Genomic DNA, 25,559 nt, shown 5'->3' with positions numbered 1-25,559 from the left:
TCTTTCTTTCTTTCTTTCTTTCTTTCTTTCTTTCTTTCTGTCTCTCTATCTTGAGTAGACCCCACACCCAGCATGGAGCCCAGTGCAGGACTTGAACTCACAACCCTGAGATGAAGACCTGAGCTGAGGTCAAGCGTCAGACACTTACCTCACAGAGCCACCCAGCTGTCCCAGACCCCGTGTTTAAATTGGGGTAGGTGCTCCCTTGTGCAGGGTCACTGGGTCCTTGCAAAGACTTAGTCATGGGCAAAAGGGAACTCAAACCGTTCAAAGGGAACTGACAGCCTGACCCTTAATTTCCTCTTGTAGCTCTTCCTGAAACGGATCAGCCTGGAAATGAGCTGCTCAGGGGGCCGGGCCACTCCTGTCTTCTCATCAGCCCTGCTCTTCTGAAAAGGACAGGCGCACCTCTCACCCATCTTGGGTTTTAGACTAGTATATTGCCCCTCAGTGTAAAATCTTCCTGGACAATTAGAAATAATTGCTCTTATTGTTCAAAAAATGATATCTGCCTACGGAAGTGCCCAGTGGACTATGCGACATCCAGTTAAATTTGAATGTAAGATAATCAATGAATCATATATTGCATGGGGCAAACTTACACCAAAAAGTTATTTATCTCAAGTTTAAATTTAATCAGGTATCCTGTATTTTATTTTAAAAATATTTTATTCATTCATTTGAGAGAGAGAGAGAGACAGCACAAGTGAGTGGGATGAGGGGCAGAGGGAGGAAGCAGGCTCCCCACTGAGCAGAGAGCCCGATGCAGGGCTCAGTCCCAGGACCCCGGGATCATGACCTGAGCCGAAGGCAGAACCTTCACTGACTGAGCCACCCAGGTGCCCCATAACCTGTATTTTCGTTTCCTAACTCTGGCAACACAAGGCCCATGGTTTCCAGGCCACTGATTTCAACAAAATAGAGTGGTTTCCTGATAACTAAATTTCAATTAAAGATCGTTAAATGTCCGGGGGGAGGTATAAAACAGAAGTTCAGAAAATTGAGAAAAATTGACATAAAAAAACATTTTTCTGGACCTATCTATATTTACTTATGTAGAGAAGGTTTTCAACACTTACCTTTGGATATGGAAAAACGGAGCAGAACCTGTGGTGAACTGGTCATACTTTAATAATAGGTAATACCAACAAACACACGTTTGAACAGGTTGCTCAAATATGAGCTGAAGCCCCCATTAAGATTCCGTTTGTAGTAGAATTTTACTTTTTATCTTTAGTAATTATCAGTATTTATGATCTATATTGTTTTGATCAACTGTGTAACTAATGTACTGAAACTAGTGTATCAGTGATGCAATCAGGGAGACATTTTTAACACTTGGAGCTTTATGATCACAGGAAAAAATTAAATTGGCTCATGCACATATTTATTTCAGAAATATGAGTATAGAGATGTCTCTTGTAAGCATACATTAAAATTCTGTGGGGTCACCTGGAAGTCATATATTGCTGTTTGTTAACTATATTGGAATCAAAATTAAAATTAAATGAAATTGCGAGGGAAGTAGATTGTTCAGGACGAAAGGCAATGATACAATATTCGCAGTTATTGAAGGTGAGCTGATGTGTTGTGGTGATGCTGGGCATTAAATGGTTAGATATTTACATTTCCCTGAATTCTCTGCAAAGAGTGCTGCATCAGTTTCCTTCTAAAACACCTAACCTGCGTTTGGCAGTTGCTTTGCAACTGGGACAGCTTCTAACATTGTAATGTGAAGTTAAAAGTGTGCAGAGAAGAGTTTTTCAAAATTCTTTGGGCGGGTGCATGATCCGCAGTGTGTAAGACCCACAGAGAGGTTTTCAGAAAACGTCTCATCAAGCTTTGAACGAAGCGGGCGCAGGAGAGGATTGACCTTTCCACGTGGAGGATGAACGCAGTCATCCTGGCACGGTTCCAGCGGGGGCCCTAACCGCGGGGCGGCGGGCTGCGGGGCCCTGGAGGTGCGCGCGCTCCTGCGACCCGGAGGAAGGGCAAGAGGGGCTGCGGGGGACGGTGGTGGCGGGCCTTCTCTCGGGAGCACAGGCCCGGCCTGGCCGGCGCAGCCTGTCGCCGCCCTGGCGGGGCCCTTGGACCCGGAAGCGCCGGGTGCGGCGCGCGGGGTGCGGGGCGCTGGGTGCGGCGCGGGGCGGGGACTCCAGCGAGAGCCCCGCCCGCGCGGAGACCTCCCCGGGGGGCGGACCGCAGGCGGGAGGACCAGGCTTTGCCGCGCGGCGCCAGCTCTAGAGCAGCGGCCCCGCCGAGAGACGAAGCTCGGATGCCCGAAGCCGGAGGGTCGGCTCCGTGCTGGGCCCAGGGAAGACCCCGGCGGAGCGCCCTGCTCCCCGCGCCCCCGGCCGCCGCGCGCACGTCACTGCTGTCGGGAAGCGGGGCGCGTTGACCCGGGCCGCAGCCGCGCGGGCGGAAAGGCCGCGGCCGGCACAGCGGCGCCCCCGGGGTCGCGGAAATCCCCCGGGGAGCTTGCCAGGCCGCGGCCCAGGGGAAGTGCGTGTGGTTACCGCCGCGGACTTCCCCCACGGCCTGCGAGGAAAGCACCGGCCGCGGGCTGCACGGATGGGGCGGCGGGGCCGCTAAAAGCCGCGTAGGCCTCCCGCCCGCCCGGGAGAGCAGGGCGCCCGCGGCCACCCCAGGACACGGCCGGCGGCAGGCGCTGGCGCGCGGGGCCTCGGGGCGGCAGGTGGGTGACGGGCCTTCGGGGTGCGCGTGTGCGGACCTCCCTGGCGTGGGTGCGGCCCACGGGGGAGCGCGGCGGAGGGCGAGGGTCGGCCGGGAGGCGGGAGGGCCAGGCGTCGCTGCGGGGACCCCCTGGCCTATGAGCACCCGCGTGCCGGTCGGCGGTGAGCCCGTGGGCGGGAGGCCTTCGTGGCTGGGGTGACCCCCAGGGCCCGGTGGTGGTCCGCGCCGTGGAGGGTGCCCCCTGCGCTTCCCAGCTCTCCGCCCCAGACGACCCCGTGGAGGAACGAGTGCTGGCGCGCGTTGGTGCGGAGAGTAGATTTGCGGGCGGTCCTGGGGGGCAGCTCGGGTAGCCAGCAGTGCGGTTGGTCTATGTAGCCCGGTGTTGGGAGGCGGCCGACGCTGACGAACTGGGTCTGCCAGTGGTCATCCCAGCCCCCGCCGCTGCCCAGTGCCGCTGTGTGCAGGGACTCCCTCCCAGCGCGTTTGGGGCTGTGTTCCCGGTAGGTGCCATGACAATCTCTGTGGGTAATGGGCTTGCTCGGGCTCGGGGAGGTTTCCTTGCCAAAGGTCCCGCCCTGTGCTGGGGGGGCCTGAATGGTATCTGAAAACCCAGGATCTCTGACTTCAAACCCTGATATTAAGCCATGGGACTTTGTAGTCACTCATGGAGAGTTGATGTTCTTAATACCATACAAATGAGTGTGTTGTGGTCACAGGGTGCTGGGGCAAGTCTGCTGACCTTCCCTTGTTCAGCACCTATGGAGAATGTTCTCCATTTTGTGTGGAGCCCCGTGGATGTTGGCAGTGGGAGGACTGGTCCAGAGCTGAAAGCTGGTGCTCTCTGAAGAACCTCAAGGTCTGGGGGAGGAGGGAGGGGAAGGTACACTCTCCCTCCGGCCTCAGAGCTGTGGTCCTGCCAGGTGCCCTGGAGGGGGGGAAACACCCACCAGCCCTGGGATCCAGAAGGTTACCCGCCAGAGGGGCTAAGAGAAGAGAAGAGGCTGAGACCTTGAGCCATTCAGAGAGGGAACCACTAGAAAGGAGACAGGAACCCCAGAGTGGCATCAAGAGGCCAAGGAAGGAGAACATTTCTTTTCTAAGATTTATTTATTTAATTGTGAGAGAGAGCAAGCGAGCTGGGGGTGGGGAGAGGGGCAGAGTGAGCCAGAGAAGCAGGTTCCCTGCTGCGCAAGGAGCCTGACATAGTAGGGGTCGATCCTGACCTGAGCTGAAGGCAGACGCTTCACCCACTGAGCTCCCCCAGTTGTTCATGTTGGCCTAATCCAGTTGTTCTGGGAGGCCTCGGCTGTAGATGCTTTTGCATTCGTGGGCTGTGAAGCTAAAGTGAGATGCCGCCCAGCTGACCCTTGAACAGCTGGGTTCCAGCCTCTCACGTCCGTTTACATGCCTATGGTTTCCATCACTATGGTACAGTGCTGTAAATGCATTTTCCTTTGATTTTCTTAACATTCTCTTCTGCTGACTTTCTTGTAAAAAATACAGTACATAATACATACAATATCCAAAATACGCATTCAACCACTGTTACCAGTAACACCTTTAGTCAAGTACAGTTTACTACAAAGTTTTTGGGAGTTAACAGAATCAGATTTTCAACAGTGTGGGGAGGGCTGTGGGCACCCCGACCCCTGCATTGTTCAAGGGTCGACTGTAGTTGCTAGAACGGAAAGTGGGGTTCAAAGAGGACTTTCGTTGCTGTTCTCATTTGGAAACCAAGACAGACTTCGGTGTGCCTGCTCTCTCGAAGGAAGGATCGGGAGAGAGGAGGAGGGGAGAGGCTGGGGTTGGGAGCAGCAGGTGGGTTGTAGGGAGAAAGGCATGGATTTGGGGGCATGAAAGGGTTACTGCTCAGTGAGGTCTCTTAGGGACGCAGAAGGCAAAGCAGTCTTCCAAAGGGGAGCAGGGAAAACTTCGGTAAGGATCCCGAAGGCTTCAAAGTTGCAGGGGGCAGTGGGCTAGGGAGCTGCCTCGGGCCACGGACAGCTGTGCGGGGATGGTGGCCCCAGCCCGTGAGGTGCCGGGCGTCCCCCAGAGCTCTCGGGGGTCTGTGTGCAGAAGAGGCTGGGAGAGTTTGGACGGATGCGGCATGGGTGTTTTGGAGTAGTCTCGTCCTCTGATCATAAATGGTTGCCTGCCTGTCCATAGGAGTCTGTGGGCCTTGTGTGCACAGCTGGGCTTCGGGAGCACAGGGCCAGGGTGTAGACAGGCCAGGCAGGTGGCATAAATGACCAGAGACAGGCGTCTCTTCTAAACAAAAACATACTTTATGTGCATATCTTAACGTGTGGGAATAGTCTCCTTTTCCACGAAGAAGTATGGCATCTTCATTTTTTTCCCAACTTGTCTCTCTCCGTCCACTTTGCATCTGTCACTTTCGACAGATACAGGTATTAGGACAATTTCACTTTCTTAATAACGGCCCCGTCAGAAGACCCGTGGTGCCCGTTCAGTGACACATGTCCTGGACACTGCGTGTCAGAGCCAGCATGCTTGCTGGGAGCAGTGGCGCCTCCCCTCGTGACCAGCTCCCTGTCGCCCTTGGGGTTTTTCAGGAGGAGCTTGGGATCAAGAACGTCATGGGAAGTCTCTTACTTTTAACAAATGTTGGTGATTAATTACAACCTTAAAGAAGAAAACCTGTGATCCTGGGGCACCTGGGTGGCTCAGTCGGTTAAACATCTGCCTTAGGCTCTGCTCATGGTCCCAGGGTCCCAAGATCGAGCCCCACATAGGGCTCCCTGCTCAGCGGGGAGTCTGCTTCTCCCTCTGCCCCTTCCCTTCCCCCAGGGGAGTCCCCACCATGTGCGTGGGAATTCTGTTGTTTCTGTAGCTCTTCTCTGTAAAAATTTCAAAATGGCAAGTTACAGGAATGAGTCAAGCACTGAGGTCTAACCCAGCATGAGCCAGGCCTCCTCGCACTCCTGCCGGCACTGGCTGGAGCCAGTGGGTCCCTCCAGGATTTCTCGGTCCTGCAGGACCTTGTGGGCACAATGCCCAGTCCTGCATGAGCAGCCTCCGCGCTGGAGGAAAGGTTTGAAGAGTGCGCTGTGTTACAGCTATGGATTATTTGACTTTGAAACTGTCTTTCTTTTTTTAAAACAGGTTTTACAAAAGAGGCAAACTATTCGCCTTTTTCTAGATTTTTTCCAGTTTCTTTTATACGTCAAAACATCTCAAAATGGAGGCCTAAACCCCTTAAAAGGGACTTAGTCTGATCTCCGGGAGGTAGTTTTGTGCATGAATACACAAATTCAATAGTGAACTGGAGTTTCCGGTATCCAAAGAATGTTAATTTAAAAAAGCCTGGCTCATATGACCAAATCTAGTCCTGTGAGTTCTAACCCTAAAGTGATGATAATCTTGATTTGAATCTGACTTGGGGCATAAAGGGGAAGTGATTCTCGCTGGAACACATTGTTGGACCCCTGGCTGCCGTGCAGCATAGAAAAAAGGAACTTGTGTTTGGTAAAGATCTAAAAATGAGTGGCAGTTATCTAGAATGGAGAGTAAACGCTTGGCCCTCTGCTAAAGTAGAGAGATGTGCAGGAGAGACCTCTGATGGGTGGCAGTCGGGAATGCATCCGTCCTGATAATTTAATTGATAGAACCACTGTGATTCAGCCACCAAGCTCCTGACTATGGGAAGTGATTCTTATTTAATAAATTTTGAAACAGGCCTTAAGACCCATCAGCCAGTTCTATTCCCATTTAAGCTCTTATTTGTAGGGAAGTTCTAGATCATTCTGTGTGCCCTATTAAAATTATTATAGAAAGAAAAATTATTTAATTTGAGCAAGATTTGGGATATGCTGAGATGTCACTGATTGTAGGACACACTGTCAATTTAAATACTTTTGGGAAATAAAAATGCTGCTAATTAAAATCTGATGTTACTAGCTGTTAGATACCTCTCGATAACAAAGACACTGAAAAGATGCATCCAGAATCAGTGAAATAGGGTCGTGCATTCTCCTTTTAAGGAAGGTCTTATCCTTTTTCTTTCTTTCTGGGTACCAAATTTCGTCATTAATAAAAAAGCAAGATGAACCTAGTTTGAGTTTAGTTTCTGTAGAGCACTTACTGAGCGCGGTTTCTCCTGATAACAAGCCAGCTGAGAACATCCCGCATTTGATGGGCTGGCTGCAGGCTGCCCCATGCCAGGGGGACCGGGCGCGGAGTGGCCTCTGATGCCCCACAGCACACTGTGCCTTCCTGAAGGGTTTTGGTTGTCTTCAGGAGGAGCTGTGCGGCATCACACTTACACTGTGGGTGTAAAGATTATGCTAAGGGGCCATGTCCATAATGGTCCTTTGAAATGCGCGTGTGGAAGGCAGAGTGCCAGCCAGCCGACACACGGAGCGCGCGGACAGGAAGACAAGACAGGTGCCCGTGTTGAGCCCCGCCCAGAACCAAAATGAGCCCAAACCAAGAGCCGTGCACAAAACTACCTCCCCTGAGAAAGGCTAGTCCCTTTCCTTCCCTGTCCCCTTCACTATGGACCTGGTCCAGGAGAGCCTCTGCCTGTCCGGCCTGCTGAAAAGCGCCCCCGCGCTTGAGCTGAGGTACGACCACTCGTGTGAGCTGTACCGCATGTCCACGTTCTCGACGTTCCCGGCAGGCGTCCCCGTCTCGGAGCGGAGCCTGGCGCGGGCGGGGTTTTACTACACTGGTGTCAACGACAAGGTCAGGTGCTTCTGCTGCGGCCTGATGCTGGACAACTGGAAACTGGGGGATCGTCCTGTGGAGAAGCACAGGAAGCTGTACCCCAGCTGTGCCTTCGTTCGGAGTCTAAGCACAGCCTCTGAGCCCGGAGCCCGCTGTCCGCCACGGCAGCCTCCTTCCGCCACGAGCTCCACACACCCGCTGCTACCCAGCTTGGAGACCACGGGCTATTTCAGCGGGTCTTATGCCAGCTTCCCATCGAGTCCCGTAAACTTCAGAGAGAATCGGGAGTTTGCTCCCCGGAGGCCCAGCCCCTGTGAGGGAGCCCTGAAGACTGCAGAGGACAGGCTGCTCACCTTCCAGACCTGGCCCTTGACCTCCCCTCCGGCGCAGGATCTGGCCCGAGCTGGTTTCTATTATGTGGGACCCGGGGACAGAGTAGCCTGCTTCGCCTGTGGTGGGAAGCTGAGCAACTGGGAGCCGAGCGACAGCGCTCTGTCTGAACACCTGAGACACTTCCCTGACTGCCCGTTCGTGGACCGGCAGCTCGAGGACGCGCTGCAGAGCACCGTGTCCAACGCGAGCATGCGGGCCCACGCGGCCCGTCTGCAGACCTTCTGCAGCTGGCCCTCCCGCGTGCCCGTGCGACCCGAGCAGCTCGCCACCGCTGGCTTCTATTACACTGGTAAGGACGCCCCTGGGCTGCACCTTACACGGGCGGGGTGGGCACATTACAGAAGTTCATATGTTTTGGTCCAAAATTAATTTTAGGTCACAGTGACGACGTCAAATGCTTTTGCTGTGACGGTGGACTGCGGTGTTGGGAGTCTGGAGACGACCCGTGGGTGGAGCACGCCAAGTGGTTTCCAAGGTAACTTGTGAAACTCTCTCTGCATATGGTGGTGGTGGTTGTGAGCTGGGCTGAATGTATCCCCTTAGAATCAGCTCTTGCTGGACTCTGTTTCAAGAAGGCACTTTTGAATAAATTTAGGACAGATGACTTAGAAAAATAATCTGTTTTAGTGGAAGATAGAGGTTTAGGGTGTTTCTGCATATATCAAAAAATGTATATGTTTTAAAATAATATATGTTTATTAGAAAAACCAAAATCACACCTTGTAGAAAAGTACAGAGAAAAAAATGTAAGTGTCCAGAAGTCTCACTCTCTCAAGAGGACCCGTTTAATGAATGGGTAAAGAAGGTGTGGCACGAACATACTATGGAATATTACTCAGCCATAAAAAAGGAAATCTGGCCATTTCCAATGACATGGACAGAACTAGAGGGTATTATGCTGAGCAGAATAAATCAGAGAAAGCCCGTTATCGTATGATCTCACTCACGTGGAATTTAAGAAACAAAACAGAGGCTCATAAGTCAGAATCCGAGAGGGACACAAACCATAAGAGACTCTTAAAGGAAACCAACGGTTGCTGGAAGGAAGGGAGATGGGGGATGGGGTCACTGGGGGGTGGGCATGACGGAGGGCACGTGATGTGATGAGCACTGGGTGTCGTATGCAGCTAATGAACCACTGACCTCTACCTCTGAAGCCAAAAATGAAGTTATTTTAACATTTGAAAGAAAATAAAGAGGATCAGTTAGCATTTTAGTGAATATTTCTGCAGACATTTTTCATGCATGTATACATATACAGATAAATGTATATAATACTACATGAATTAGGTGTTATAGATGCTGTTTTGAAACCTTTTTCAGTCAATCTTATGTCTTGGACATATTTCCATTCTTTTAATGTTTAATATTAGTCAGTTGTTTATTGTCAGGCACTGTCTTCGTGGTCAAAATACTCAGCTGTACTTGGTCTCGTACATTAATTTAATAGTGGGAGAGGCAGACAGTTAACAACTTACTAAGGCATGTGGGTGGCTCAGTGGGTTAAGTGACCGCCTTCAGCTCAGCTCATGATCCTGGAGTCCCGGGATCCAGTCTCGCATCAGGCTCCCAGCTCCACAGGGAGTCTGCTTCTCCCTCTGACCTTCTCCCCTCTCATGCTCGCTCGCTCTCTCTCTCAAGTAAATAAATAAAATCTTAAAAAAAAAAACAACTTAATAAATGAGTTATGTAGCATGTTGGAAGATGGTAGTTTCCATGGATAGAAATAGAAAACAGAGCTGGGCAAGAAGAATCAGAGCCAAGTTGTGATGTTAAATCGGGTGTCCGGGTGAAGAGGGACCCAGCACGTGTATTTTTGTCACCACAGAACCCCTGGTCGTCCGTTCCTGTGCTTCTGACAGTTCTGTCCTGATTCACACTCTCCTTTTCTCACTGAGACTAGGTGATTTATGATCATCTAGAGTTTCCAGGCTCAAAACTCTTCGTGATTTTAGTGTCGCTTACTAAGCTCATAATGACTTACCTTCCTCCTGTGTTTAGTGTGGTGCTGTCATTTGTAGCCCCTTTACACGCCCAGATGTTTCAGGCTTCAAAAGTTACAGAGATTAAGAATACCTTATCCACGGGTTTTTGAGCAGTGTTGCTAGCCTTTCGCAGTGGCCGTTTTTCGAGCATACGAGATGAAGGGCGGGTTCACTTTGGTAGGGTGAGGGGTCGTCTTGTGCTTGAGCTGGACCGCGATGTGTGCTGTCTAGGAATAGCCGGATCCGCGAGGATGGGACTCACCAGGAGCCGCGGACAACTTCCGCGCTACTTCCCTTGTCTCTCTTCATATGTCGTAAACTCTCTGACAACAAACCTGTGCGTGAACAGGGTCGTCCGTGAGAGAGCTTCCTACCTGTCCCCTTGGCTCTCTTCTCAGTGTGCAGACTGTGGGTCGCCTTCCTCGAACTTTGGGAGAGAGCCGCTGGGGGCTCGGAGCGGGACAGCCTGCCTTGCCCCGGGGCGTGCAACCTGCCTCGCTTACGACATCTCACTTCTGCTGTGGGAGGCGAAATGAGTGTCACGTGGTGCCATGTGTCCACAGTCGGCGGGAACACTGCACAGGCTACTGACGGTGTGGTTAGAATAACCCCCACGCTTAATGTTGTTTCCATTTTAGGTGCGAGTACCTGATACACATCAAAGGACAGGAGTTCATCAGTCGGATTCAAGCCAGTTACCCTCATCTACTCGAACAGGTAGGGATGGCTTTTTCATCAGTTAACAACAGATAAATTATTTTCTGATAATTAAAGAGTACAGTACTTTAGTGAAAAGACAAGAGTGGCTTTAAAAGTACATTCCATTTTAAAAAATGCTCAACATGATCTTAGAATTATTCTTTGGATAAAAATATATTCAGAATTAGAGACTTCCTGAAAAATAATATTTAGGGTATAGCCCCGAGTATTGCTATAGTAAGGTCACCGTCAGTTATATTATTTGAGGAAAACATTGGCTGGGATGGTAGCATTTAAAATACTAATTTTTGTTTAAAAGACTTGAGAAAGAGAATTTTATCGCTTCTTCTAATCTTCCTGGAAGGAGATTGCTGAGAAGATGGCAGAGCAGGAGGACCCTCGGCTCACCTTGCCCGTCCCATGGATACAACTAGATAAAGCCCCCATCAGCATAAATAACCCAGAAAATGACCTGGGGACTGGCAGAGCAGACTCTACACAGCCAACTGTGGAGAGCAGGCCACAGGGAAGAGGGCGGGAAGGGCAGAGACTGTGTCCACCTGCGGGAGGGAGCCACAGCCCAGAGGGGGAGAGAAACACACCCACATGCTGGGAAGCCCCCCACCCAGGGAAGATGAATCCCCATGACATTTAGCTTTGAAGACCAGAGGGGCCGAATTTTGTGAGTTTTTACTGCCAGCAGGACTGAAAACTGGTATTTTAAAAAATTGCCAGGCTTGGCTCTGGGGCAGCTGGTGGGTGAGAGGAAACAGAGTCCCTGCTCTTAGAGACACAGCACGAGAAACAGCCCATGGAGACTCAGGGTGAGAAGCAGCAGATTGAAGAACACACCTGGGCCATGGGAGGCAGAGTTCCTTGTGGTCTCGGAGGTTCCTGAGGGTGGCAAGAGCCAGCACCGGTCTCTGCCCCTGCCCCTCGGCGTAAACACACAGCCTCCTGTGGGAACCAGGACGGTGCCGACTCTCACCGCCTCCCTTGCTTACCCCACACCACCTCCTCCCCTGGGCTGGCCTCAGTGCTGGTGCCTGGGCTGCCCTCCTACCAGAAGATGGGCATCAACCTTGCCAACACCAGGTCCTTTGTGGATCCACGCCATCTGAGGCGTTCTTGGTCAGAGCTCATCCAAACCAGGGCAGCGCGCAGGCAACCCAGCGGGCCACCTCGTCCCAGCTCCCACCCCGTCCCTGGCAGCGGGCTGGGAGCAGACAGCTGATTGGTCTGCAGGCTCCGCCCACCAGTGTAAGCTTCTCAGGAACAACACAGAGATGGTGCCCTGTGGTTCGGGGCTACTGCAACTCTGGTCTCACTCAGCTCAAACCCAAAGTGACCCCACAAATGACTCAGGGATGAAATCCTGCCCACAACAGACCAAGACAGTCCCTGCAGACACCTGCACTGAAGGCAAAAGTGGCTCAGCCACAGCAGCAGGACACGCACAGCACACTCGGGAGATAGCCCTGAAGTGCTGGCTGCTGGGGAGTGGGGGACGTGGCACCTCGGGGGACCACAGGACTACCTCTTCATACGGCCACTGCTCTCAGGAGCAGAAGATGGAGCTGTCTTTGCTCACACACAGAACACACACAGAGTTAGACACAATGAGGAGACAGGAATACACCCCAAAGGAAAGAACAGAAAAAAATCGTACCAGGAGACCCAGGTGAATCAGATGTTGGTAGCATGTCCAATGGAGAATTTAAAGCAGTGATCAGAAGGATGCTCACTGGACTTGAGAAAAGATGTGACTAGGCCTGTAACACAGCAGACATGAGTGAGAAACAGTCTTTTTAAAAAAAATTTTTAATTTTTTAAAAAATTTATTTATTTGTTAGACAGAGAGACAGCGAGAGAGGGAACACAAGCAGGGGGAATGGGAGAGGGAAAAGCAGGGGACCTGCCAAACAGGGAGGTCCCTGATGTGGGGCTGGATCCCAGGACCCTGGGATCATGACCTGAGCTGAAGGCAGACGCATAATGACTGAGCCATGCAGGAGCCCCAAGAAACACTCTTGATGACTTGAACAGTAGGCAGGAAGAAGTGGAGGAATGAATTGATGAACGAACCAAAAGACAGAGTAATGGACAGTTACGAAGCTGAGCGGGAGAGAGAAAAAAAATTGTGCAAAATGGGAATAGACTTAGGGAATTCATTGATTCCATCAAGCATAAAATACTCACATAATATGGATCTCAGAAGAAGAAAAGAGAGAAAGGGGGACAGAAAATTTATTTGATGAATAAATAGCTGAAAACTTCCTGTATCTGGGGAAGGAAACAGATATCCAGATCCAGGGGCCAGAGAGAGCCCCCAACAAAATCAACCCAAGGAGGTCCACATTAAGACACACAGTAATTACAGTCACAAAAATAATGATAAAGAGATAATCTAAAAAGCAAGGTGGAAAAAAGACAGTTATGTATAAGGGAAACTCCATAAGCCTAGCAGAGGTTTTTCAGCAGAAATTTGGCAGGCCAGAAGGGTATTTCAGGAGAGAGTCAAAGTGCTGAATGGAAAATAATCTTGGAAAAGCAGGTAAGTGCCTATATAATAGTTTGAGGGTCAAACCCTTTTTAGCCACAGTCGGTAGAACTGCTATAGGATCCAACTTACCCCGAACGATGACCCAGGAAGTGTAAGATGCTGGGGATGAAATGCCAACAGCGATTGTCTCACTGGAAGGTGTGGCACTTTTCTTGCTGTTATGAATATAGAGTCCATGAGAAAGAGTTTCTGGTGTTGAGAATAGCTCTTGAATGTAAATGATAAAAAATTGCTTTCAAGATAAAAAAAAAATCATTTTGCCTACAAGGATGTCAATTTGCAATAAGTTGAATAAAATAGATCTCTTGACTCATTTATATCATAACAGGCTAAGACTTGTATTTTAATTTATAAACTTTTTTCCCTGTAGCTGTTATCTACTTCAGACAACACAGAAGATGAAAATGCTGAATCACCAAGTACGTATAATGACAATAATTACTGCGTTTAAACAGAACCACAGGTACCGTGGAGATTGAAAGCTGGTAACAGTCACAAGGTGTACTTGTACGATGCTCTGTGTTATGCGCTCTCAGTGCATTAAGCTGGTGTTTCTTAAACCTTAGCGTGCATCGTAATTGCCTAAGGAACCAGATTTCTGGTCTCCACTTTGAACCTACCGTCCTGCGTGGTGTTGTCTAATGGCGGGACGTGAGTGTCTGTAGGTCTAATAGACGCCAGGAACCCAGCCTCGCCCTGGTTCTCAGACCCTATGGGGACACGGGCGTGATGACATGCGATTGGTCACATACTCTTTCTGTAACATGAAAAGGGTACAAAATATTACTCCCATTCCTCAGCAGGGACCCTGTGGCTCAGAGAGGCTAAATGTCCTGTCTTTTGAGGCTAACCCTAAAAGGTGACAGAGCCAGGATTTGAACAAGCTGTTCTACTCCATCCTTTAGGGTATAATTCAGTTCAATAAATATTCTGTGTGTACGGTCCTCTGAGACCAGACACACAGAATATTTATTGAACTGAATTAAACCATAGAACCAGCATTAAACCAGAACCTGGAACAGGGTAAACAGAACCCTTGCTCTCGTGGGCGAACAGTCCAGGGGGTACAGCCAAGGACGCAGGTAGGAGGAAGGGATCTGGTTGGAAAAGTAAAGGGTGCTGTGCTGTGGGAGCCCCTGAGGGGCTGTGCGCCTGGTGTCGGAGGCTGAGAAAGGCTTTCCAGAGGACATACTTGCCTTGGCACAGACTCGAAGGGAAGGGTAGGAGTTAAGCAGGTGACAAAGGGAGAAAAAGAATATTCTAGGCAGAGAGAACAGTGCATGGAAGGCTTAAGTGACAAAAACAAAACAGGGACGTTAGCAGAACTGAACAAAATTCCCTACGGCCAGAGTGGGATTTGCGAACAGGCAGGAGGAGGAGGCAGGTCCGCGCTCCGAGCGATCAGCCAGGCCGGGCGTGACCCATGCGCTGTCTGTCTGTGACTTCTGGGCGGGAGTGTTGCCTGGGAATGAGAAAGTGGCAAGTGGTGAGACCGAAGAGGCGAGCGGGGCCTGGATGGGCGGGCTCTTGTGAGCCACAGTGGAGCGTTTGTGGGAACAGGGGGACTGTGCTGGGACTTCTGAAGGAGGGCGACAGAGCCGGGTCTGTGTTTCTGAAGACACTCTGGTGGCGCTGCTGAGAAGCACTAGACAGGAGGGGCGCCCTGGGAGGCCCACAGGGGTGGGGTGAGTGGGGACAGTGACCTCTTTGAAAAACACGGAAAACATACTGGACTTAGAAAGCTCATTTGTTCGTTCATCCTAGGGAGTAAGGAATGCTCGGTGGACGGGGATCCCCTACATTCTCTTCCGCCCACTCACAGTTATGCCCAGTAATGCATATTTTGAATGGCAGTGCGATTTTCCATGTTCTTATTTTAGTGACTGGACACGTACATCGTGGTTTTAACTTCAATAAAGTTAATATAAAGCAATGCCCATATGTTTTCTGGGCTTTATGTTCTTGAAATTGTAATAACTTAATTCAAAAGATATACAGACTCTCCCAGCATGGAGAAATCCTTTATTTCTTGTAGTTGTCCATTTTGGACCTGGAGAAATCCGTTCAGAAGACGCGGTCATGATGAACACGCCCGTGGTGGCGGCCGCCTTGGAGATGGGCTTCGGCAGGAGCCTGGTGAGGCAGACGGTGCAGAGGAAGATCCTGAGCACCGGGGAGAATTACAGGACCGTGAACGAGCTTGTGTCAGACTTACTGCACGCGGAAGACGAGCTCAGGGAAGAGGAGAAGGAGCGAGCAGCTGAGAACAGAGACTCAGGTACGTACCCACACTGACCAGCGTCGTCCCCTGCATGGGCCTGACATCACTGTGCGGGTGTGAGGTCACCATGCCATGTGAGGTCCCCGTGTGGGTGTGATGTCATTGCGGGTGTGAGGTCACTGCAGGTGTGATGTCACCGTGTGCGTGCAATGTCGCCGTGTGTCAGTCACAGAAAACTCAGGGCACTTCTGTTCAGTGTTCTCAATTTGAACTCTGGAAAGTTTTTACATCACAGTGTATTTGAATTGCCCATCAGTTGATTGAAAATGTGTGTATTGAGTGAAAGCCCATTCTTTTTTTCTTTTTCTTTTTTTAAATATTTTATTTATTTATTTGAGAGAGACCACAAGTAGGCAGAGAGGCAGGCAGAGAGAGGAAGGGAAGCAGGCTCCCCACTGAGCAGAGAGCCCGATGTGGGGCTTGATCCCATGATTCTGGGATCATGACCTGAGCTGAAGGCAGAGGCTTTAACCCACTGAGCCACCCAGGCGCCCCATGAAAGCCCGTTCTTAATTTATAGTTGTGCTCTGGGCTGTTGGCCACATATGGAATCACTCACCGCTATGTCCCCACGCCCACTCTTGTAAATTGGAGTGGGATCAGGGATGGTCCCTTTAGTACTCGCATCACAGAGCATCTCAGCCCAGGGACGCTTCCACAGCACTAATAACCCGGGAACATAGGAAGCATGATTGAGTGTCCTGCCTGCACACATGGGACCAGAGCCCCCTCAGGGGCCCTTCTGTTCCGGAGGGCAGGGCGAGGACACAGCTGCACGTTCTAAGACAGGGTGGCCACGCCTATCCCTGCCTGGTCACTGCCCTGCGGCCTCTGCTCTGCGGCCCTTGACAGATGCTGTCTTCCCCCGAGCACGTCCCAGCTGGCCACTCTGAATGCCGTCCACACTCGGACCCTGACAGGCAGAGGTGTTTGTCTCTGCTCTGCTGCCCTTCGCCAAGCATGGACCAGACCCAGAAGTCTTTCCAACATTAGATGCAGACTGCAGCTTTCCACGAGCTCTTATTAGAGGTCTCGGGGTCCCGGAAGCACGGTCTGTCACCGATGGCAGTCGGCACCTACAGCTCTCAGACTCTTGGTGTCCCTGAGCCCGTCCTCGGGAGTCTCTCAGTCCGGCTTCCGCTCAGGCTCACCGCTGTGTAGCTCTGGCCGTTTTACATAAATGACTCGGAGAGTCCCAGGTGTTTTCCCTTAGGAGAGCTCTTGCCCCTGGGTACGCCCACAGCCCAGGAAGGGAAAAGGGTCTGCCCCTCGTGGTTGTCCAGCATGATCTGGAATCTCTTTCTGCCCCGGGTGATTGGAAGGTTGTCCACCAGGCTTCACGAAGTCTGCTCTGTAGGAGGGTTTGTCTTCTGGTCAGCCTGGGGTGTACATCTGATCCTGCCTTTACTAAAGTGTGACTTCCTTGGTTCCGCAAACCACCAGCCCCGCAGAGGTGCAGGGGTCGTCTCCGTCTTAGCTGGTGGTCATCTTCCAAAGACGAGAACGCCCCCCTCCACAATTGTTTGTGGACGCCAGTGGTGAAACCTCTGCGTTTCTTTCAAAGAAAATCCCCAGTGTGCTGACATGACTACTAGCGACAGCATACTATCATTTGCATCGTCAGATCTCGTAGTGTCTGGTGCCTGTGCCGTGTGCGCTGCGCAGCGCCGGCTTTATGTGCTCTGTGCTCAGAGAGACTGTCGGAATGAGCAGATCAAAGTATTTCCATTTAGGTTACTGAGGGCTTTACAATTTCCCAAGAACAGTAGGTAAGTAATTTCTTGACAGGTGTGTAAATAAAGAGACAATTTAGGATATTATTTCCAGAGCGAAAGAATAATAGACTTCAAAGGTGTATTCAAGTCTTTACCTCTTAGAAGTCAGAAGACAATCTGTGACTTTGAAATGAGTCTTTTTTTCTCAACCACTAGCAATGCAATTTTAGAAATCTTGTGATGCCTGGGTGGCTCAGTGGGTTAAGCATCTGCCTTCGGCTCAGGTCATGATCCCAGGGTCCTGGGATGGAGCCCTGCATCGGGCTCCCTGCTTGGTGGGGAACCTGCTTCTCTGTCTGCCTGCTGCTCCCTTGGTTTGTATTGTCTCTCTCTCTCTGACCAATAAATACATAAAATATTAAAAAGAAAGAAGTTTTAGGGGTGCCTGGGTGGCTCAGTGGGTTAAGCCGCTGCCTTCGGCTCAGGTCGTGATCCCAGGGTCCTGGGATCGAGCCCCGCATCGGGCTCTCTGCTCAGCAGGGAGCCTGCTTCCTCCTCTCTCTCTGCCTGCCTCTCTGGCTGCTTGTGATCTCTCTGTGTCAAATAAATAAATAAATAAGTCTTAAAAAAAAATAAAAAGAAGTTTTAAAACTTCAGAAAACTTGTTACATTAGTCTAAGTTAAATAGAGAAGTAAACCTTAGGGGCACGTGGGTCCCTCAGTCAGTTGAGCATCTGATGATTGATTTCAGCTCCGGGCACGGTCTCAGGGTGGTGAGATCCAGCCCCATGCTGGGCTCTGCGCCGAGTGGGGAGCCTGCTCGTCCCTCTGCCCGCTCTCCTCCTCCTCGCCTCACCCCTCTTCTTTCTCTCTAATCTTTTTTTAAAAAAGGACCAGAAATCTTAGATGGAAGAATGAATATATGTCAACGTGAGATATGAATTCTACGTTAGTTTTCTGGGGTATCACTACCTCTACACCAGATGATTTAACCCAGTTGATTAGGTGCTAATCTTAGCCCCCTGGCTCTGACGTTTCTGTCCCCACTGCTGTCTGGATCACTCAGACTTGCCTGCCCGGCTGTCCCTCAGGTGTGGATGGAGCGTGCGCTTATGCCAGACACCGTGCTAGGCCCGCGTCCTCTTTCCCGGTTATGCCCAGAGCTCCAGTTACCTTCAGAATGGGTCTCTCCGGCCTTGACTCTTTTACTAAGCACTATTTTTTATTGAATGGTTCTATTTTTATGTCCTATTACTTGTTAGAGTCAGTGTTTCTAAAATCCAACAGTTCTCTTCCCTCAAATAATTTTTTAGACAGCCCAACTTCTGTCATTGGTTATTTTATAGAAAGAGCCTATGGATCATGGGAAAATTGTGTAGTAATGACTAAACTTAGATTCACAAAGTGTATTCCAAGGGGATAAGAAAATTGCAGAATTTCAAAATATAAAATACTACATCGATAGATACAAAATCTGGATCTCAACAAAGAATAGAACGATCCTATAGACAGGATGGTATTATTGACAAGTACGATTTAATTTTTGAAAGGCTGTTAGTGTCTTTCCCCATTTACTATAAAAGATTTGGGTAATGGCAATATCATGTCTAATTTGGGGAAATAATTAAAACTATCCCAGCAGGGAATTTTGGAGATATTTCCCAGGTGAACGATAATTTAGGAAATAAACATTCTGTCATTTTAATCTCTTCTGTCTTTCCAACTGATTTGGAATTTCAGTGTTCTTAGGTTCTGAACTGGATTTGGTGAGGGGCTGAGTGGCTGTGCGGAGACCGCGGGAGGCGGCCAGACACCAGTCTGCCACCATTCCCGTTCCTGGCGCGTCCCGCAGCGCGTGCTTGCTTTTTCTTTGTCCGCTGCCAGGTGGGAGCACCGGCACCTCCCGCGGGTGCTGCTGGGAGCACGAACAGAGGGGACCTGTGACACGCAGTGCTGCCCTCACAGGGTGCAGGTCCTGACGCGGGGCGGCAGGGACCCCCAGGCCCAGCAGCCTCCTGCGGTGCGAACAGGGCATTACTGCAGTCATGTGTCTGTGTGAAGGAGGTCTGAGTGGAGCTGGAATGTGTCTGTGTTTTCTGTTTTCTAAAGATGATGCAGCATTGATCCGGAAGAACAGAACGGTGCTTCTCCAGCGCTTGACTCACGTGCTCCCGATCCTGGACAGCCTGCTGGCAGCCGGAGTGATCAGTGAGCACGAGCGCGGGGTGCTGGAGCAGAAGGCGCGGACGCCTTTGCAGGCCAGGGAGCTGCTCGACACCGTGTTAGGGAGGGGCAGCTCAGCTGCCACCGTGTTTAAAAACTCTCTGCAAGAAATTGACCCCGTGCTATACAAGCGTATCTTTGGTGAGTGCTGCTCGATGACTCCGGGGAACTTTCTGGGTTAGTTGGAAACACACTGGTAATGTGGCCAGCGGCAGGCAGGGCGCGGAAGTGTCAAATCCCAATTCTGCACCCAGCAACAAGTATTACACCGTATGTTAACTCACGGGTACTTAAAATTCAGGTCAGTTCAATTTAAAAAAAGAAAATGGGCTTTCAGCAATACTTTGGGATTCCCAGAAATGATTCAGTCTAATGTATAAGCTTGTACCACAAGATGAAAGAGTTGTGTTGCCCTTGACGTTGTGACAACTGTTGATAGCATTTGGCCAGAGTCTGAGTGGTTCGCTTAAAAATGGATACTTTGTGGCTAAATATTAACTATACTTGTTACTAATAATGCCCTTTTGTGTTTCTCCCCTAGTGCAACAGGACCTAAAGTATATTCCCCCGGAAAATGTCTCAGGTAACATACATAGTACTCGTAATTTAAACCCATAGAAATCATGGGTTTTATTTTCTCAGCTTTTTATTGGAGAAGCAAGTTGCCTTTCATCAAAAATTTTTCCCTCTTGGGGTGCCTGGGTGGCTCAGTGGGTTAAGCCCCTGCCTTCGGCTCAGGTCATGATCCCAGGGTCCTGGGGTTGAGCCCCACATCCAGGTCTCTGCTCAGCAGGGAGCCTGCTTCCCTCTCTCTCTCTGCCTGTCTCTCTGCCTGCTTGTGACCTCTGTCAAATAAATAAAATCTTTAAAAATAAAAAATTCTTCCCTTTTCCAGATTTACCTGTGGAGGAGCAGCTGCGGCGGCTGCAGGAGGAGAGGACGTGCAAAGTGTGCATGGACAAGGAGGTGTCCATCGTGTTCATCCCCTGCGGCCACCTGGTCGTGTGCCAGGAGTGCGCCCCGTCTCTGAGAAGGTGCCCTATCTGTCGGGGCGCAGTCAAGGGCACAGTGCGTACGTTTCTTTCATGAAAGCGATTCCACACTCCATCTACACTTTTAAAAATAGTGGATTAAATGTATTGTACCTTTGACTACTGTACTGTAGTTTGTTTCCCTAACACTTTTTACCTCTTTGCCGCTCAAAACTGGTTTATTTAAGTATCTGTCTAAACCCTGTGATCTGTGGGCACCTAAGAGAGAGAACAACCGGCTTTTGCTCTTGTGAACAAAGACACAGCATTACAGGCACAATGCTAAGTCAGAATTGCTACTGAAATGCTGGCTGAATGAAGCTTTCAGAAGTTTAAATACTTTGGAGTTGTATTAAGAAACAGGAGCATGGAAGACCTGCCTTTCTGGATGCGCTTCCTGCAGGTAGAAGGTCTTGATACTTGCTGAATGACTCTGGGGACTTGGTGGTTTTGTAAAGAGAGCTGTGGCCGACATTTTAATAAAGCCATCAGAGTGACTGTTGTTCTTAACGTCTGTATTTCTGGATCCGTTTACTCCCTCCTGGGCTTCTCCTCCTCCTCCTCAAGACCCCGTGGGTGTTGAGCTCTCTTTAGATCCCTTTCTCAAAGATGGTTTTTCATCCCCACCAAAGATCCCGGTGTTGGCGGATCCGTACCCGGCTTTCCTCGGCAGGTGGGATGCGTGAGTCCAGATCAGCAAGCTTGCTTGTTCATTCAGGAGGTCTCGTGCCTGCCCTACCCATCAGGAAACGTTCCTTGTCGTCCTCACTGTGCTCTGAGATCCGGTACTCGGCCTACATGTGAGCAGCCCGTTCTGGGGAATGAATTTATTCTGGACTGTCTGGGCAGGACATTTGCCTCGGTCGCGTTGCTTTTTGGTACTCAGCACACCCAACTCATCATTCTCTGTCCTTTGTTTTCTGTAGAGTCACTGGGGCTTTAAAACCGGAAGGAACACTGGAGTGGTGGATATTGTCGGGGGAAAAGCAAAGGTCCGTCCACTAAAGCACTTCTAGATGTGTGCTGGGGTCCTCCAGAGACAGGTTAGGAACCCAGCGAGGACAAGAGGGTCCATTTCTCGGTGCAGGGACACTTACTCCTTTGGGCAGCCGCTGATTTTGGCTCCCTGTGAAAAGGGTCCTGTGGCTGGTCACGTGGCATCAGCTCCCTCCTGGGACTCCCAAAACAGTTGCGGCTGTGTTGTATTGCTGAGGCCCTTCGTAACCTAACATTGTTATAGGATAAATATTTACAAAGGACATTCCCTTCTTGCAACGTTTTTTAAAAATCTGGGTCTTACTGCATACTACACTTACTGTTTTGATTTCACCTTCTCCACTGTGAAACTCTTGTACATTGGTCATTTTGGTAATACACAGCCAACATAGCCAACTTGTTTATCCAAATGTTTTGTTATTCCTCCAGGTGTTCTTTAACTTGAAAACCCGTTTTAGAAAAAATAAATCACTGTAGATACCAATGGTAGCTCAGCGTGCTGACGGTCAGGCACCATTGTGGAGGGCTTGACCTCCATTCATTCATTTGATTCCCTCCAGCCTTGTTCCCTCTGTCCCAATCCAGTCTGGTCTGCGGTGCCCTGAATCGGTGGTTTAAACCTCAGTGTACAAGGTATACAGTCCGTGTTGGAGTTAGAGCGTGGCGCCGAGCGTAATTCCGTACTTGGGTCGTGGTCACGACATGTCTCTCTTGTCAGCCCAGACAGTTTCGTGGTGCTCATAGCTCCTGGTCCCTGTTTGGTCACAGTCAACGTCCCTCAGCTGTGTTCACCTCTTCTGATGTCACACGTATCCTAGTAGACCTTGTGGGTATTTACGAGGCAAATTCCAGGCAAAACTATCAGACGGAGTGTTGAAGGGATTCACTCTCTCAGAAGCAACACTAATATCCTCGAATGGAATCAGCATTACTCCTCTGTGTTAAAGCTGTGCCCACACCCGCCCCCAGAGGCCAGACCAGTCCGGGCTCAGTCCCACTTTGCAATGTGCAAAGGTTTCAGCTCGCACAGTATGCTTCTTGTCAGACCCTCACACAGCCTGCGTGGCTTTCGGCCTCATTTTCTACCCCTTCCCCCGTACAACGTCCCACACTTTCTAAGCATCACAAGCTCTTTTGCTTCAAGTCTTTGCCTGGAATGTTCTTTCATTCACTCTTTACCTGGGACACTCCTGCTCATCTCTCAGGTCTACTTCCTTGGATGTCACCTCCTCCGAGAGGTGTCCTCAGACTCTGTCACCTAAATCCTCTCTTGGCCTGTCTTCCCAGTGGCCTGTTTGTTTTCGCTCTTTATGACACTGCACAATGCAGTTTGTATTTATAGACGTCTTTAATGTCATACTCCATTTTTAACATTTCCAGGAGAAGAGGAACTATGTGTTTTTGGTGTTTTGTTTTTTTAAAGATTCTACTTATTTGAGAGAGGCAGAGATAGAGAGAGCACAAGCAGGGAGGAGGGGGAGAAGCTGGCTCCCCGCTAAGCCGGAGCCCAATGTAGGACTCAGTCTTGGGACCTGAGACCTGAACCAAAGGCAGACGCTTCACCCACAGAGTCCCCAGGCACCCAGAGCCATGTGTTTTGTTCACCAGTGTAGGATCCCACCTACCAGAGAGCCTGACAGAGAACAAGTACTTTCTGAGCTTGTGACGCTCTCTGAGTGGGGGTGGGGTGAGGGATTTCTTCTCCCTGAATTGCCTCTGTTGGTAATCAAAATTCAGATTCAGAGCCATGGGCCAAATACTGCATTCCTTTAGAGATCAAAAGGAATTTTTAGAGAGGAAAGCTCAACCCAGGTAAAGATTGATGTGCAGGTTGGGATATAGAGCTCTGTTCTGAATGAGGAAGCAAGGCATTTCAACTTGGAGCGAGCCTTCCCAGAACACCCCAACACGGGCGTTAGAGTCCTGGCAATTGCAGTGGTAACAGATGGACATTTGCAGGACTCGTGCGTCCTCAGTAGCTACACACGTTACTTACTGGAGATGCGCTACAATTTTAGAAAGGCTGTGTAGCCCAGGGACCGGCCCTGCAGGCTCTGGATTCAAATCACTGCTGAGTCACCCTGTGTGACCCTGGGCTAGGTACTTAGCAGATGGTATAACAGCCTCTCAAGGAACCCTGCTGAGCATTCAGTGAGTTAACGCGTCAGGTGCTTGGAATGCTCACACGAAGTTATCAAGTAGATACCGCTTGTTTTAAGATTTGTTTGAGAAAAAGGGAGAGTGCAAACACCCAAGTATGGGAAAGGGGGAGAGAGAGAGAGAGAATGTCCAAGCTGACTCCGTGCTGAGCACAGAGCTGGATGCGGGACTGGATCTCCCCACCCCGAGATCAGGACCTGAGCTGAATCCAAGAGTCTGTCACTCAGCCAAGACTGAGCCCCCGTAAGGATTCCACTGCTCTTGTTTCATAAAGACACAGAAACTGAGCTTAAGAGAGTCTAAGTGTGTCTCCTGAGGTCTCCCAGCTGGTGAATGAGAGGCAGGAGAAGACCTGGGCGACTTTGGGACCCTTTAGTGGTCATTCTGCGGGCAGGATATCAGAGTCCCTTCTGCAAGGAGCCCTCAGAAAGGGGTCATCTGGTCGGTTTGTGTTGACAACAGAACTTAGGTCATGCCTGAAAAGAGTGATCAGTGTAGCTCGCTGGGTCCAAGTCCAATCCACAGTAGCTTGAGCAAATAGCATGATAGCATGTTGTTTGTAATGTAATATGGTGGCAAGTACCACCATGCCCTGTCGCACCGTTCTCCAGATAGAGTGTTAGGGAGGAAACCACACCAGGGTGTAATATCTAATGAAACCACACTTTCAGCCCCCCAGGAGCTAGTCTTTACTGGCTAATCAGGAACACTGAGTCAGCATCGTGGGTCCTCTTTATCCCCTCCCCCACAGGAAGATGAGGTCGTCTTCATACACCCCCAGCTTTCCCCACCTGAACAATCCTTTTCTCTTGCCAATAACTTTCTTCCCCATCCTCCTTCCTATAAAACCTTCTGTTTTGTATAGCTCCTCAGAGCTCCCCTCCATGTGCTAAAAGGGATGCTACCCATTTCACAAACCCTTTAATGAAGCCAGTTACATCTTGATTTACTTGGTGAATTTTGTTGAACAGTTGACACCCATGTGCAAAAGAAACATACATGGAAAAGCACTGTTAAATGTATTTGTAAGAACTTTTTCAGTGATGTATCAGTCAGTGGATATTAAAAGTGCCTAAGTATAGGAGCACTCAGTTAAGCAACTGACTCTTGATTTCGGCTCAGTTCTGGATCTCAGCGTCCCGGGATGGAACCCCAGGTCGGGCTCTGCACTCAGTGTGGAGTCTGCTGGACATTCTCTCTCTCTCTCTCCTCCCTCTGTCCCCTCCTCCCATGCTCTTTCTCTGAAATAAATAAATCTTTAAAAAGTGTCCAACTATACAGTGGTTATCATTACGACATTTTGAGAGGTCTTCATACTTGAAAATATTGGGAATTCTGGTGAAAAGTAGATTTGTGTGGTCTGAAAAGGTAGTCCCTAGCCAAGCTACAGAGCACTTAAAATGTCCCCTCCTTTGAATTGAGATGTATGCTAACTCTGATATATGTCAAAGACCTAGTACAGAAGAATGTCAAACATCTCAATAATTTATATTGATCGCATGTTGAAGTAATATTTCAGATATGTTGGCTTGTATCAATACTAAAAATAATTTCACTTGTTTCTTTTTACCCGATATGGTTACTAGAAATTTTTAAATTACTTAGGTAGAGGACATTAAACTTCTGTTGGATAGCCCTGGTCTAGATAAATATGGAGACCAGGGTATTGTCAAACTAAGGATAAACTCTGAAAACGGAGTAGGTTTTTTCCCCCCCTAAGAGAGGTTTCTCTATATAAGGGAAATCCCCATTTGTGAGGGGTCTTCCTGGCCGTACCGGGAAGAGGGGGATGACCAGGTCTCCAGAAGGTCTTACAGCGGAGCAGGCAAGGACTTAGATCAGTGTAGCCGTGTTACCCTTGTGTACAGCGCTTTTCTGGTAACTTCCCATAGCCCAGTCCCCACCCCGACATCTGTTGTCTTTAGCCTAAGGTGGAGTTCAAGGTGAGGACTTGGGCCGCGTCGCGGAGCCTCGGTGCCCAGCCTCTCCCCCGGCGCGCACACGGGGCGCACAGCCCGGTGACCGTGTGTTTCTGCGGAGGCCGCTCTGGGCCGGGAGCCTAGCGGGGCAGAGCATCGCTCCTCCCGCAGCCGTGTTGAGGGCGAGGACGGCCGGGGCTCGCAGGTCAAGAAG

At 50.0% G+C, this 25,559-nt stretch overlaps 1 protein-coding gene and 1 long non-coding RNA gene across 2 annotated transcripts in view; one reads left to right on the top strand and one right to left on the bottom strand.

The window, feature by feature from the left end:
* The window catches only part of LOC132013279 (uncharacterized), a 4,351-nt gene extending 4,144 nt beyond the window's left edge, over positions 1–207 (bottom strand). Inside the window, exon 1 of the long non-coding RNA XR_009402958.1 lies at positions 149–207. This is a non-coding gene — a long non-coding RNA (uncharacterized LOC132013279). The remainder of the gene's footprint in view (positions 1–148) is intronic.
* Positions 208–2,180: 1,973 nt separating this feature from the next.
* On the top strand, positions 2,181–20,780 carry BIRC3 (baculoviral IAP repeat containing 3). The gene is made up of 9 exons (XM_059371141.1): positions 2,181–2,695; positions 5,818–8,062; positions 8,149–8,248; positions 10,397–10,475; positions 13,391–13,439; positions 15,056–15,298; positions 19,126–19,380; positions 19,781–19,822; positions 20,135–20,780. The coding sequence occupies exons 2-9, from the start codon at positions 7,210–7,212 to the stop codon at positions 20,326–20,328; spliced, it is 1,815 nt and encodes a 604-aa protein (XP_059227124.1). The 5' UTR covers positions 2,181–2,695; positions 5,818–7,209; the 3' UTR covers positions 20,329–20,780.
* The last annotated feature ends 4,779 nt before the right edge of the window (positions 20,781–25,559 follow it).

The sequence above is a fragment of the Mustela nigripes genome, chromosome 1 (genome assembly GCF_022355385.1).
Source record: "Mustela nigripes isolate SB6536 chromosome 1, MUSNIG.SB6536, whole genome shotgun sequence".
Taxonomy (NCBI): domain Eukaryota; kingdom Metazoa; phylum Chordata; class Mammalia; order Carnivora; family Mustelidae; genus Mustela; species Mustela nigripes.
Note: the sequence above shows the minus strand (reverse complement) of the source record. Positions and strands in the feature narration are given on the sequence as shown.